The 15,439-nt window shown below is 39.0% G+C and overlaps 2 protein-coding genes across 2 annotated transcripts in view; one reads left to right on the plus strand and one right to left on the minus strand.

Moving 5' to 3' along the window:
• The window catches only part of LOC107597701 (kelch-like protein 31), a 5,870-nt gene extending 5,245 nt beyond the window's left edge, over positions 1–625 (minus strand). The window contains exon 1 of the mRNA XM_016288869.1: positions 335–625. The gene's annotated coding sequence lies outside the window, so the exon portion shown is untranslated. The remainder of the gene's footprint in view (positions 1–334) is intronic.
• An 820-nt stretch (positions 626–1,445) lies between these two features.
• Positions 1,446–13,593, plus strand: LOC107597703 (transcription elongation factor B polypeptide 3-like). The gene is made up of 11 exons (XM_016288870.1): positions 1,446–1,724; positions 3,158–3,214; positions 3,313–3,425; positions 3,553–4,243; positions 4,635–4,737; positions 4,865–5,026; positions 5,098–5,195; positions 5,322–5,502; positions 11,986–12,109; positions 12,645–12,748; positions 13,172–13,593. The coding sequence occupies exons 1-11, from the start codon at positions 1,653–1,655 to the stop codon at positions 13,231–13,233; spliced, it is 1,767 nt and encodes a 588-aa protein (XP_016144356.1). The 5' UTR covers positions 1,446–1,652; the 3' UTR covers positions 13,234–13,593.
• The last annotated feature ends 1,846 nt before the right edge of the window (positions 13,594–15,439 follow it).

Consider the following 15,439-nt stretch of genomic DNA (forward strand, 5'->3'; position numbering starts at 1 on the left):
CTGTATGTGTATATATATATATATATATATAGGTTGTTTGAAAAGAGGCTTCAGTCAGAACAAAACGTACAGCCTGATAAAACATAAACTTTTTCCACTAACAAGTCTCATTTAAGTCCACTAACAACTTTCATTTATTTTTAGGCAAAAACAGAACCCAAAACAGTGACCTGAAGAACCTACAACACAGCTCCCAAGAATCATACAATCAACTCAAGAACCTCCTTTCAGTCAAATTGATAGTTGCTAAGATAGTTTTTTATTAAACTAAAGTGCTGTATATGTGCTAAAGTTTGTGTGTGTGTGTGTGTAAAGACAAGTATAACGCGCTTACCGATGTCGAGATGAAGTAGGTGGAGGAGAAGGACAGACTTGCACCTCTAAATTGGTGTGCAGAAGAGACAGAGGAACGCAAGAGGTCCGAATAGAGCCGATTAACTCCTCCTCTCCTGCTCGAACTATAGTAGAAGAGGGGATTGCGCAAACAGTGTGGTACGTGGTGCTCCGTTATTTCACCAATAGCTCATAATTAAACTACCTGTTTGGCGTGAACTGCTTTTGATGTAGTCTGATTCTGTCATGCTGGTATTACGAGGACAAACATGAAAACACATGAAGGAAAAAGGCACACAGGACGAGTGTACTACAGATGAAGTGAACTGCAGTTCATGATCTCAGGCGTCTCTGACACACGCTTAAAAATAAAGTTTTTTTTGAAAACGTACTGCAGTTATATAAAGCATCCTGAAATCCTTAAAAACACAAGTTACGTTTTCTATATCATGTTACCATATAGGCTATCCTTTCCTTTTGTTTCTTTTTTTAACTTCACTTAATTTATTCGTTAAAACTAAGCATACTATATCAAATTTTCCAATTTAAATTATTAAACTAAAATAATTCCAATATCACATTAAAAATTACATGATAAAAAGCAACCTTTTAAACTGGGATTATGGATTTATAGCAGCCATGCCGGCTCTACACAAGCAGACGCATATGGAGGACGAAACCTGCAAAAACAATAAATAAATAAATACACAAATAAATAAATAAATGTGTGCATAAATACACGTATTCTTGTACATAAATAAATAATTATATATGTGATGAAAGTAGGCAAATACATAATATAAATGGGTGGGCAAATGGAAAATGTATAAGGAAATGCTAAACTCATCCTAACTATTTTCCTTTGATCACTCATTTATTTCTGAATGTAGTTCCACATTTTTTTTCCCTCTGCGCAACATGCTAATGAGAGGGTGTCAATTATGCAAGAGTAGGCGGATCGTGTGTGCCGCGTTTGAGCGTTTGCCTGTGCATGCGTATTAACTTCATCAGTCAAAGGGACTGATTATTATCTTACACGTTTTCATAGGGCTAGTTTTGTAGTTATAATCATGAGAGAGCTAAATCATAAAAGAATTCAGGCATCAGTGTTCTAAAGTGCGACTGCTTGCTGAGTGTTTGAGATTGCACGCCCTGCGATGAGTCTTCATTTGTCAAACAAGCTTGTGTGGAATGATTCGGAGAAGACCTGAGAAGTAAAACACCTTCTTATATCGTCTCCGCCCATATAAAGGTGACGGGGGGGAAAAAATATGGCGAGACTTCAATAAGTGCAGGACAGGCGCATGTGAGGAGGTGACATGGCCGCAGCTGATGTGAAAAAGGTTTTGCAATTAAAACATCAGCTGAAAGAATCCTGTGAAGGACACACGGTAGGACGCCGTCTATCGCTGTGTAATGGTCAACAACAAAAAAGTTTGGTATCGTTTTACACAAATAATGTGACCAGGCTAAAAGATAAAACCGCAGGCGCGAGATAACCCAACGTCCAGTTGCATAGACGTTTTCTCAGGCAAGAACCTTATTAAACAACTTAAAATTTGACTTTTTGTGAATTCTGTCATCCAGACAAAACTTCAGCATGTTTTTAAGTAACTGGTAGCAGGCGAACACATAGGCTACATTAAAACAATAGTCAACTAAATAATAAACATTTTTAACTGAAAGGTTGAACTGTGTTAAGTAATCAGATGCATTCGTTTTTTATATACATAATTGTTTATAATTGTTTAACTGTTTAAATTTCACTGAAAAGCCATTAAATAACCTATAAGATCGGTAATATAAGTGTGACAACTAGCCCCGGTCTTCCCTACTTAAGCCTAAAGTTTAATTTAAATTAATGGTTTGATATGTATTTATTTATACTCTTTACACAGGAAAAAAAGAGATGGTGTACTGTGAATAGAAAATGTAGTATGTCAGCAGCTGTTGACAGAAAGGCTGGAGGTGTTGGGGGGGGGTGTAGGCACTTGAGAGGGGGTCTTTCTAAAAATAACACTGCAGTTGTCTCTCATGTTGGCTGTCTGTCAGTTTAGGCCGTGAAGGGGCAATGTGGCAGTACTTATTTTGATTAAACTTAACATGCAGTGTGTTGGTGAATTTGTAGTGCAGTATTAAAGTACTATTTTGTTTGATGTGACTGCACAATGCGTTAACCTCTACTGCACATGCACAGTATCTTGTATTTTACAACCGGTGGGTGGGTGCCATTTTATTGGCCATTTATAGTCCCTCAGCTGAGGTTTCCCTATACATAGAGCCTGACCAGTGCGCTCGCTCAGCAAATTCACATTTTTAAACAGGCACGTGGAAATGGGTGGGGCACGAAGATTTATAATTCTGTTCTATATGTGATACCCACAACATATGGGGTATTTTCAGTAACATTAGATCATATTCATCTATGTTTGAAATGGGATCTACAGAAATTTGTATTCGATTCACATACATGTCTTTAACTTTAATTTTATGGACCATGGTGGAATAACACTACATTTCCCAGAGTGCTCTAATTTACTAAGTTAACAAAGTGGAACCAAACAACACGAAGCAGGTTTGCAAGATGGTAATCTTAAACAGAACTTTTAACGAGTTATGTACTTGCCAATTTTGTTGAAACGCCTGCAACCACACCAATTTGTGCTTGGATGATTGCTTCAGTTGTTTTGACGATACTGAATTCAGTACATTTTTCTTTGTATTGTAGTTCCATTTCAACAAAGAGGCAGTTTTTGCCCAAATCTGGTAACAAGCTAATTATTTCTTTGGCTTAGATTATTTAATTGAACCTATTCTGTTTCAGCTGCTGAAAATCTTGAAGAAACTTGAAGTATTGGACATTACACTTGAAATTCTCACTGTAAGAGATTGTTGTAATAAAAAAAAAAAAAAAATTTTCAGTTATACTTAGTGAAATATTTTCCTCTCGAGCCTTCAATACTCATATTTTGTTTGTAGGAAACAGGAATTGGAAAAGTCGTCAACTCCATTCGGAAACATGATGAGGCTGGAAAGGTGGCAAAAATATTGGTGAATCGATGGAAAATGCTTGTTCCAAAGGACTCTGTAAGGTATCATCTGGTCCTACAAATCTGTAATTGAAAACAAATTTATTTTTATTTGCATTTGAGATATTATCTTTTCCATGTGACATACTGTACTCCTAGTCTCCACTTTTCTTTTCTTTTTTAATTGCAGTTCGATTGGGGGAAAGCCTGATGACTGCCTAACCCAAAATGAACAGCTTCATAAAGAAGTTCAAGAACGGAGTAAACATGAAAACAGCCAGCTTTCAGAGACTACCAATTCTAGAAAGAAGCCAAAAATGGAGAATACCAGTACTGAAAAGAAAATGTCCGAGAATGTTGACATTAAATGCAAAATCAAGCCCAGTAAATCCAAAATCGATGAAAAAAAGGATGAGCCAAAAAAAGATTCAAATGTAAATCAGGGCTCATGGAGTTACAGCTCTGGTCACGGCAAGGAAACGACAACTGGCGAGCATGCAAAACATGAAAGCAAAAAGACTGAGAAGGTTTCTGGCATAAGAAAAAAAAAGGAGAATACGAAACTTGAAAAATCTTTGAAAAGACCTGAAGCAACGCAAAAGCAGAGAAAGAAGAGTGGAGATGCATGCAAGAAAGAAAAGACTGAGAAGGCCAAAGACAAATTAGTACAAATGGAGACTGTCAAACAGGCTAAGGATGGCTGTGAAACACCTTCCATGTCCTTTGAGGCCTACCTGAGCTATGACCTTGAGCCTCCCAAACGCAAAAAATCCTTCAGTGTTGCTAAGAATCCGAAGAGACTTAAAACTGCCCACAAAGAGAACTCTTGTGTGTCTCTTGTGAAAACAAGCAAGGCAGTGACAGAAGACCCAATGACAACGGTACTCCAAAAAACCTGCATCGTGTTGCTTGTTGTAGTTTCCCAAATGAAAATGTAGTTCAAAATCTGTATGATGTTCTTTAGTCCAATGAAATTCAGTGAGAATCTTACCCTCTGCTGTAGCTTTCAGATCGAGTTAACCAACAGAGTAACCAATGACGTTTAATGTTATTGATATCAAACCTGACACATGCCCTAATGTTGTTATTTTTGATTTGAGATTGAGACTTTATAGATTTATATTGATTTTCATCATATATATAAAAGAGTGGCTAGTAAATAAAAAATGTACCGGTTGTGTTTCATTGAAGACAAAGTCATACAGGTTTAAAAGATGTGAAATTGAATAAATGATAACAGATTTTTAAATTTTTTTTATGAGTGAACTCCAGGTTCCTGAGCGGTCAGTGATGGACTTGCTAAACGTTCCTTTGCCAACCATTTTTCCCGAATGCGAGGACATTTCTCAGTATCAGTACTTCAGTGAAATGAAAGGTGGGTCAAAGCTTTGCATCTACTGGGTATTTTCATATGTTCTCAAACGTAGCCAAAAGCCTGTTTTTAAAGCTGGACATTGCTATAATAGAAATTCTCTCATTAACTTATTTATTTATTTTCCTAGCTGATAGAAAGATCATTGATGTCTGTGAAGAGGCCCCGGTATTCATTGGACAAAGGCTGAATAATAAGATGCAAGTGTACTCTGGAAGTAAGATCACGTACCTGCCAACCATGATGACGCTGTACCAGCAGTGCATTCGAACGCTGCAGAACAACATTGACTGTACGTTTCCTGACATTATGGTTTTGCTTTCAACATTATACTTGGTTTTGAAGACGTTGGCTGTTTTGCAGCTCTGTATGAAATTGGAGGGGTGCCATTCGAAATTTTGGAACCAGTACTAGAGTGCTGCACGCCTGAACAGCTCCTCCGGATTGAGGAATACAATCCAGTAAGAAGTTAACTCTTGTCTTTAATAGTGAGAATGCTGGAAACCACGTGTGCCATCTAGATATGGATCTAATCTACCAGTCATATGTCTATAACTTTTAGAGTACATTTTATATTTCTGACACAGGTGTACATTGGGGCGACGGACCACCTGTGGGAGAGACACTGCCAGAAAGACTTCAGAAATTCCCGGCTGGAGGAGTATGAATCCTGGAGAGAGATGTACCTCCGCATGTCAGAGGAGAGGGAGAGAAAACTAAAGCAACTCACAAAGAGCATCGTCTCTGCTCACTCCAAGAAGCCCAAAGGTAATTGGATTTGCACTGTGCTCTGCATTTTCTTATTACTTATTATGTTAAAGGAATAGTTCACTCAAAAATGAAAATTTGCTGAAATTGTTCCTTCATGGGAACAGATTTGGAGAAATGTAGCATTACATCACTCACTCACCAATGGATGCTCTGCAGTGAATGGATGCCGTCAGAATGAGAGTCCAAACAGATGATTAAAAACATTACAATAATCCACAGGTAATCCACTCCATCCAGTCCATGAATTAATCTTTTGTGAAGCCAAAAGCTGCGTGTTTGTAAGAAACAAATCCGTCATTAAGGCATTTTAACTTTAAACCATTGCTTTTGGCAAAAATATGAGTCCATAATAATGCTTCATCCAGTGAAAAAGTCCATCCCATGTCACCCTATATTATGGACAGAGGACTCATATATCAGCTGGGAGCAATGGTTTAAAGTAAAAATCATGCAGCTTTTCACTTCACAATAGGTTAACTGATTACATGTGGGCTATTGTGATGTTTTGTCGGCTGTTTGGACTTTCATTCTGATGGCACCCATTCACTGCAGAAGATCCATTGGTGATTTAATGATAAATGCTAAATTTTGTCATATGAAGATTAGTGGTCGACCGATACTGTTTTTTTTTTTTGTCAGCCGATGCCGATAGCTTGGAAAGCAGGGTGGCCGATATAAAGCCGATATAATTGTATTTATTTTAATTAATATTTAAGAAATTTGAAATAATTTGAAAATGGATTAAAAAATAAATGTGTAAAATAAACATACTTATACTTTAGATGACAAACTATTTTCCATAAATATTTAATACAAATATAATTCAAAAGGAAGTAAACTGTAACCAACAGAGCACTCAGTATTCTGGGTAGTTTGTGTGCATTGAGAATCATATTTTTTTCAAATAAAGCCAAGGTAACACTCATTTTACATAAAGCACACCGTGAAAATGACATGATTATGACAGTGGGCAAATGCATAAAGCGCAGCATAATTTGAAATCACAAATTTAATGTTTAAAGCATTCAATTTGCTCGGACCGAAAGTCACGCATAGAACACGCGATCATGCAGGTTACATGCACACTTCACAAGATCTCACAACTGGATTCGACTAAGTTTACAAGGTTTGTGAAATAAAATTTTCATTAGCCATCCAAAGATTTGTTTAAATGATGTAAATGCGTATTTGCTGAATGCTGACGGCAAACGAGAAAGTATTATAATGTTTGCCTTTCTATGACTAATAATATAAAAGCAATCATTATAATACTTTTTGTATACATTTTAATTCCTTTGTTTAACAGTTCCATCGGCTTATTAGACAGACTTCTATCCGTATTAGACAGAACTGTTAACGACGACGGCGAACAAGATGGAGAATGTGAGCACTGTGTGCTCAGGCGCTGCCGCTCTCAGCGCCGTCAAAATAAAAGTCCCGCCTCGAAAAATGTCGACAAATATCGGCTGATATATCGTTCCACCACTAATGAAGATACAAATTCATCTACATCTTGGATGTCCTGGGGGACAGCAAATCTTCATTTTTGGGTCAACTATTCTCTTAATGTCCCAAAGCAGCTCTGACCACTGATATCCCAATATGCCCGGTATAAATTATATTAAATATCTACTGCTCTACAATGTCATGTTGCCCAGTGCTAGCTTGTAGTACAGCCGATTTGGGTTCCAGCTTTAAAGTTGCTTCTTCCTACAGTAGATAGACAGCTGATGCCTAATTCTACTGTCTAAGGCAGTACTTTAGACCGACTATTGGGAGATGATTTGTAAGTCTAGTTTGTAAGCCTTATCTTTAAGTGTTTCTCCAGAGCGGGAGCAGTTGTTTGTTTGGTGAGTTGAGCTTGAAGGCTCATAAATGCAGTTGTCCTCTGTGGTAATATGGCTCTAACCATCTGTCTGCTCAGACTATGAATAGATTTAGAGCGCAACTGACTTTGCGGTTAATGGCAGAACTGGAGTAGATGGATACTGATGGATTCGAATGCCTTCAAACCTTCTTGTGCAACTTCATTAACCATCAAGATGTTCATTTTTGGCTCATTTAGTTCTCTGCTTAACCTTCTAAATAATGTTTAGCATGGATGTGCAGTTTTCTTGCAATTGATTTTAGCATTTTGACTAAATTCTGCTTATATTCACTGGATGTTGAATTTAAATTTTACTGAAGTGACAGGAAGTGGAATGTACTGTGCTCATGTACTCAACGGAAAACTCAGAGCTGTGTTCCTTTTTTATACTTGATCTATATTCATGCATCCAACTGTAAAAGTGTCTCTTTGCCCTTAAAGGGGTCATATGATGCTGCTAAAAAGAACATTATTTTGTGTATTTGGATGTTCAAAAACATTATTTTCCACATACTGTACATTATTGTTTCTCCTCTATGCCCCACTTTTCTGAAATGCGTCGATTTTTACAAAGCTCATCAGTCTGAAAAAGCGAGGTGTGCTGTGATTGGCCAGCTATCTAGTGCGTTGTGATTGGCCGACTACCTCAATCGGAAATGTTACGCCCCTTACCATACTGTGATGATGCCCTGTCAGGCCGGAGCGATGATTCAAAAACATGAAAACCCATTATAAACAAGGCATTCGTTGCATCCAGTGGAGACATAATTATGGATTATAATGATTTATACTGTCTTTTTACGCGTTGCATTGCATCGCGCCGCGTAAACATAAAACCATGTCTGCATTTGTGATCGAAGAAATGACAAACAACAAGCCCTACTCTACACTGCCCAAAAAACTTGCTTTAAATATAAAAACTCTTTAAATATAAAAAACGTACTTGCAGTCTGTGAGTCAGAACAGCCGGCATTATAGTCTAACTTTACTCTACCAGGATCAGGAAACGGTCCTCCATAAAATGTGCTGCACACATCTGAATATTTGGGTTGAAGTGTTCTGGAACAGTGTTGTAAATACTGATTTCTAGTCGTGTCCATTTTTGAAAGGCCAAACAAAGTAGTTTCGCTTTCACAAAGAAACAAAGCGTCACACACGGCGGCCTAGAGTGAGCAGAGGCCGGGGGATAAAAGTGAGGAACGGCCGGAGGGCTAGAGTGAGCAGAGGCGGCGGATTCGACGAAGGAGCGTCCGGTGGGCGTCCGGCAACCACATGTGATGACCCCGGGCTGGACTCCGCTTCGTCCACGGTGAAAGCTGATCCTGCAATCCACAGCGCAAAGTTGTAGTATGTCCTCAGCAACCAGCATGGATCAGCTCCAGGCATGACGAAGCAGATATCGTCCTCTTTTGGAAGACCAAACAAAGTAGTTTCACTTTCACAACTAATCACACAGTGCCTTCACGACATGGCGGCGGCAACAACAATACTACTTACGCCTTCTTTCTTTGCATGAACATTTGGGCGGCGTTATGCAAATCTTCCTAGATAGTGACGTAGGTATGTGGGGGCGTGTTAGAACGAGCTGTTTTAGGGGGCGTGGCTGACTCTTAACTTTTATAAAGAATATCTCTTTGGATTTGAGACTTTAGTCTTTGCAACTTTACAGATATGCTTTACAACTTTATGCACCAAGAGCTTGTAACACTCCAAAGAGAAAGGAAAACTTGAAATCGCATCATATGACCCCTTTAATGTAGATTACCATATTGAACACTTTAAAATGACAACACTTTATTTGTCATTTTAAATTATGCAGTTAGTTTCTAGGTGTGCGTTTTCAATGTGTTTCAGTTGCTTAGAAAAAGAATAGGGAATGTTAGTGTTAGTGCTAGTAAAGACTAATCTTGCAGCCGCATTCTGGATTAGTTTTAGAGGTTTGCTAGAATTGGCTGGAAGACCTGCTAAGAGAGTATTGCAATAGTCCAGCCTGGACAGAACAAGAGTTCTGTCTTGGCAAGGTTGAGTTAAAGGTAATGGTCCTTCATTCAGCAAGAAATGTCTGTTAGACATGCTGAGATGCGAGCAGCTATCGTCGGATCATCAGGATGGAATTATAGGTAGAGTTGAGTGTCATCAGCATAGCAGTGATATGAAAAGCCATGTTTCTGAATGACAGAACCTAGTGACGCCATGTAGACAGAGAAGAGAAGTGGTCCAAGAACTGAGCCCCGAGGCACCCCAGTAGCTAGATGTTGCGACTTGGACACCTCACCTCTCCAAGATACTTCGAAGGACCTATCTGAGAGTTAAGACCCAAACCACTGGAGTGCGGTTCCTGAGATGCCCTTTGCCAATCAGGTTGACCGGAGGATCTGGTGGTTAATCGTGTCAAAAGCAGAGGACAGATCCATCAAGATAAGTATTGAAGATTTGGAAGCTGCTCTTGCCAGTCTTAGGGCTTCAACAACCGAGAGCAAGGCAGTTTCGGTTGAATGTCCAATTCTGAAGCCAGACTGGTTGCCGCCCAGGAGGTTTTTGTGTGTGAGAAAGTCACAGTGAGACTTGGTTAAACACAACTCATTCAAGTGTTTTTGCAATGAAAAGAAGAAGGGTTACTGGTCTGTAGTCTTAAGTAGTGGGGTTATCCAAACCTGTTTAAATGCTGAGGGAAAAACACGAGTGTGAAGGGATGTGTTAATGATGTGACTGAGTGCAGGTACAACTGCAGAAGAAATGGCTTGAAGGAGATGAGATGGAATAGGATCAAGCGGACAAGTAGTAGGATGATTGGAAAGGATGAGTTCGGAGACTTCTGCCTCAGAGAGTGGAGCAGAGAGTGTCAGTAGCACTGTTAGTATCAAGTGATGAGAACTGTTTAGGAGGAGGAAGCAAAGATTAAACTATAGCAGATAGCCGGGAGGGTGAGAGTGAGCGTAGGTTACATCGAAAGATGACATGTGTTGTGTCAGGAACCATGTTGAGGTTAAGAGTGAGGAGGAAGTGATCTGAGGTGTGTAGTGGAGTAATGAGCACATGATCAGTGGAGCAGTGTCGTGTGTAAATAAGGTCCAGTTGGTTGCCTGATTTGTGAGTAGCTGTAGTTAACACTTGCTTGAGATCAAAAGAGGCAAGCAGAGTGTGGAAGTCTGCAGCCTGAGGTTTATCTGGGTGGATGTTGAAGTCTCCAAGCATAACTAGAGGAGTATCATCCTCAGGAAAGGTTTATAGCAACACATCTAAATCTTCCAAGAAGTTACCTAGTGGTCCTGGGGGTCGATAAACAACTACAAAATGGATTTTAAGAGGGTGGGTGATAGTAACGGAATGTGATTCCAAGCTGTTGATACTCAGAGATGGTAAAGGATTACATTAGAGATAAGTAGACCAGTACCTCCACCTCTTCCATTCAAACTGGGGGAGTGGGAAAATTAGAAATTATTGGAGAGTGCTGCAGGTGTAGTATTGTCCTCTGGTTTGATCCTGGTCTCTGTCAGGGTCACGAGGTTTAGGCTTAAATCGCAGACTGGCAATTCCAGAGACTGATAGAAAAAGAAAGTAGTGTATTAGCAGACATAGGCAAAATTAGCAGGTTGTCAGGATTGTGCTGCCTACAGTGTGTGACGCGTGGTTTGTGAGTGGTAGTTATAGTAGAGATTTGAAAACATCTGTCATAAAAACTGAAACAGAAGTGAAACAAGTTGTGGGAAAGAGGACGAATAAAATGGTACTTATGTCCCTTGTCAGTATGCTTGCTCGGTGGAGTCACACAGGTATAGTCTCTGGTCTTTACACTCTTCGGTCTTCACATGAGGGCTGCTGACAAACCTTTTCTATACCCGTCTGACAAAACTGAAATTGAATTCAGCTGGACATGCTTTACTGTTTATCACATGCTTTACTGTTTATCCCAACTGCTCCCCGGGCACCGCAGCAAAAAATGGCTACCCACTGCTCCGGGTGTGTGTTCACGGTGGGTGTGTGTACTTTGGATGGGATAAATGCAGAGCACTAATTCCAAGTATGGGTCACCATATTTGGCCACATGTCACTTCACTTTCACGAAAAAGGGCCAAGCAAGCGCACGAAACTGACAAGGTACATGATACAGCACGAGACCAAACGTGATGTTTTAAAATCTGAACCATGTATGTGTGTATGTATTTATTTGTTTGTTTATTTGGAAGAAGAAATATGTAGAATATAACTGTGTCCAGTGTTTTCTAAATTGAATGGTTGAATGGAACATTAAGCTTTAATCCAAGCAGATTCGAGAAAGCAGTGACCATATAATGCTGTATATAGCCCTATATGGACAGTAGTTTTTTCTCATGGGGATGTAAGGAAATTTCTACATTTACAGTGGGGAAAAAAAGTATTTAGTCAGCCACCAATTGTGCAAGTTCTCCCACTTAAAAAGATGAGAGAGGCCTGTAATTTTCATCATACTAATCTATGATTTTATTGCCATCCAAATCCAAAATGTCAGTTGATTTTTTTTTTTTTTCTCCCACCACCTCAACAGCTTTAACTGCGGTCTCACACTTTGCTTTGAAACTCTGTTGACGCCCAAGTTGCACTTACTGTTTTGTGCTTTTGTTTTTCTCTTTTAGGTAGGCAGGTGAAAATGGCGTTTATTCACTCAGCTGCTAAGCCACCTAGAAATGTGAGGATCCAACAGGAGATTCACGGCACAGCCGGGTCCGTGACACTACCTCACCCAACAGTCAGACCCAGGTCAGTTCAGACCAGATTAGGCTGGAAGGGCCACAATCAGCCCTTTTGGTGAAAGAGCCAACTGTGTGTACTTGCATCACAGTTATAGAATTAACAAAACAACTGTGTAAATATCATCATGCAGTGTAAGAAAAAAATCAGTAGAAAAATGGTAAAGGTACTTTACTGCAGGGACATTTGTTATAGTAATGCTAAATTTCTCCAAATCTGTTTTGATGAAGAAACAAACTCATTTACATATTGTATAGCCAGAGGATGAGCATGTTGTCAGCAATTTTTCATTTCTATTTACGGACATTTCCTTTTAACCCTAAAATGTAACGCAATGCATTTGTCAAAAATCAATATGGAAAATTCCTTCATATGAGTATAGTTCATTGGACCCTTTTTTTTTTAGCGAGTGGAAAATAAGTGATCTTGATATAACTCCATTTCAGTGAACTGAAAACAAAGGGTTTTTCCTCCTCCATTGTCACTGAATAGTCACTGTGCAGACAAATATCATTCAAAGAAAATCTATCACTCCACCCCACAGTAGTGTGAAACCCAGTGAGAATCGGGGAAGATCTGGCTTCAGTGAGCCTTCAAAACCCTCCATGAACAACTGTGGCCAAGCACAAGACCCCAGAAAATTTAAAAGTGAGTTTTCAATTCTCTTTTCAGTTATGTAATCAATTGTGCCTCTAAATACCACACTTTACTCAGCAGTTGTCAATTTGTATTCCAATAATTATAGTATTTGTAATTGTAATAGTAGCTCAAAACAGCACAATATTAGCATCTGCTAGTTTATCTGGTTTGCGTATTTGAGTGCGAGACATTTATCACACATTTCCAACCGTTAAACCACTGTAACGGTTAACTGTAAAGCTATGTGACATCAGATTTTATTTACAGCTTTATTTATACAATTCTAGAGCAGTTGTTATTTTAATTAAACATTTTTTTTTATTTTAAATCATTAGATTACATGTTGTATTAGAGTTGCTTCCAAATGCTCTAATTGCTTTGCTCAGTGATTTTGCTTGTTTTTTTGTAAGTGTTTGTCTTGTATGTTCACAGGAGTGGCGCCCATGATGGCAAAGTCCCTGAAAGCCTTTAAAAACCAGCTTAGTCGCAGATGAATTTAGGAGATTACATTGAAAATATACCACCCCTCGCCCACCCTTATGGTTTAAATAGTTTAGAGTTTTCCCCCCCCCCCGATTGTAATTTGTAATTCCACAAGATGCTTACAGGATTGATGAAATTTGATCAACATCATACTTATTTGTATGAACAATAATTGCACTTTAAAATCAAGCTGTCTCTTTGTATTGACTTTTTTTTTCTATCAAGACAGACACAGTATGAATTCTGAAATTAAAACTATAATAACCACAAAATATGTTGTTTGCTATGGTGCTTGTGTGTGGTGTACTATCGAACCCAAATGCATTTGTCTCCGTCTAGTGGATGTGGGAGGCAATTCAGTTCCCTCCTAGACCAGTGATTCATTCTTAAATGGTGTCAAGTCACCTTTATTGATATAGTGCTTTATACAATACAGATTGTGTCAAAGCAGCTTTACAGTATTAAACAAGAAAATAGTGTCAATCCAAGGACAGTATATACACTAACTCTTTCAGTTAAAATCAGATTATCATTGATTCAGTTACGTCATCGTCCAGCTCAGTTCAGTTTAAATAGTATCTGTGCATTCAAGTCGACAATATTGCCAGAAATTAAGTGTCCCCAACTAAGCAAGCCAAAGGCGACAGCGGCAAGGAACCATCTGTGACAGAAATTGAGAAAAAACCTTGAGAGAAACCAGGCTCAGCCTCTTGCCAGATGAAACCAGCATGGTGTGTTTAAATCCAGACTGCAACTGACGACAGAATTTTGTAGAGGACTCATCTGGTTCTCGTGGTCTTGTCGATGGTCTTCTATTTGATGAGGTCTGTTAATAAAGAATAACAATTTGGTCCCTCAGTAAATTCTCTTTGCCACCTTGAAGAATTCTCAGTTACTTAAAGTGTAGACGGCCGGGAAGTAAGAAAACACACAGTCAAATGTATCCTCAATACTTCAATTTATTCATAGAAATACAGATATTATATAGGCATATGAAGGCATGTCTGGAATCAACAGAAAGACAGAGAGTGTTTTCTAACAAGGTCTTCGCAGGGGATCTGTCTTTGGGGCTCATCTAGTTGACATGGTCTCCACTGACATTCAGGGCTTTGACACAATCTGTATTGTTAAAAGTGCTATAAAAATAAAGGTGACTTGACTTGGCTGTAGAGGTCGTCTCTAGGTGCTGATCCACCATCTGATGTGGATCTGGGTGGATACGGTGACCTCTGAATAAGAATAAAACGGACTAATATTAGCATAGATGCCATTCTTCTTACGATGTAGTGAGTACATCGGGTGTTATGGGAAGTGTTCCTGGTTCCTGTTGACCTAATAAATGCAGCCTAACAATCCTTTAAAGGATTTGAATTGTAGAAATGTGATAGTGTATTATGTGTATGCCAGGTAAAAGAGATGGGTCTGTAATCTAGATTTAAACTGACAGTGTCTCTGCCTCTTGAACAATGCTAGGTAGGTTATTCCAGAATTTGGGAGCTAAATAGGAAAAGGATCTGCCGCCCGCAGTTGATTTTGATATTCTAGGTATTATCAAATGGCCAGAGTTTTGAGATCGCTGAGGACGTGGAGGACTATAATGCAATAAGAGCTTGCTCAAGCACTGAGGTGCTAAACCATTCAGGGCTTTATAAGTAATTAGCAAGATTTTAAAATGTATTTGTTGTTCAATAAGGAAGCCAGTGCAGAGTTGACAGAACCGGGCTAATATGGTCATACTTCCTGGTTCTAGTAAGAACTCTAGCTTCTGCATTTTGGACCAGCTGGAGCCTTGTGGCACTCCATACTGCACTATTGATCGATATGATACCTCTTCATTCACTGCTATGAATTGATGGTGGTCAGATAAATACGATTTGAACTATGCCAATGCAATTGCACTAATGCCAATATTATTTTCTAGTCTATTCAACAGAATGTTGCGGTCGATAGTGTCGAATGCAGCGCTAAGATCCAGTAGCACTAATAGAGAAATACAACCACGATCGGATGATAAGAGCAGGTCATTTGTAACTCTAATTAGAGCAGTCTCAGTACTATGATACGGTCTAAATCCTGACAGGAAATCCTCAGAGATACCACTTTTCTCTAAGAAGGAATATAATTGTAAGGATACTGCCTTTTCTAGTATTTTTGACAGAAAAGGGAGATTTGAGATCGGTCTGTAATTTAACAAATTCTTTAGGCTCAAGTTGTGTG

The sequence above is a fragment of the Sinocyclocheilus grahami genome, unplaced genomic scaffold (assembly GCF_001515645.1).
Source record: "Sinocyclocheilus grahami isolate Dianchi unplaced genomic scaffold, SAMN03320097.WGS_v1.1 scaffold235.1, whole genome shotgun sequence".
Classification (NCBI taxonomy): Eukaryota; Metazoa; Chordata; class Actinopteri; order Cypriniformes; family Cyprinidae; genus Sinocyclocheilus; species Sinocyclocheilus grahami.

Excerpts from the sequence above, each read along its gene's own strand:
- LOC107597703 (XM_016288870.1), top strand. The coding sequence starts at position 1,653 with ATGGCCGCAGCTGATGTGAAAAAGGTTTTGCAATTAAAACATCAGCTG. Across the intron at positions 3,426-3,552 it reads GTTCCAAAGGACTCTGTAAG|TTCGATTGGGGGAAAGCCTG; the intron begins GTATCATCTGGT and ends TTTTAATTGCAG. Across the intron at positions 12,110-12,644 it reads CACCCAACAGTCAGACCCAG|TAGTGTGAAACCCAGTGAGA; the intron begins GTCAGTTCAGAC and ends TCCACCCCACAG.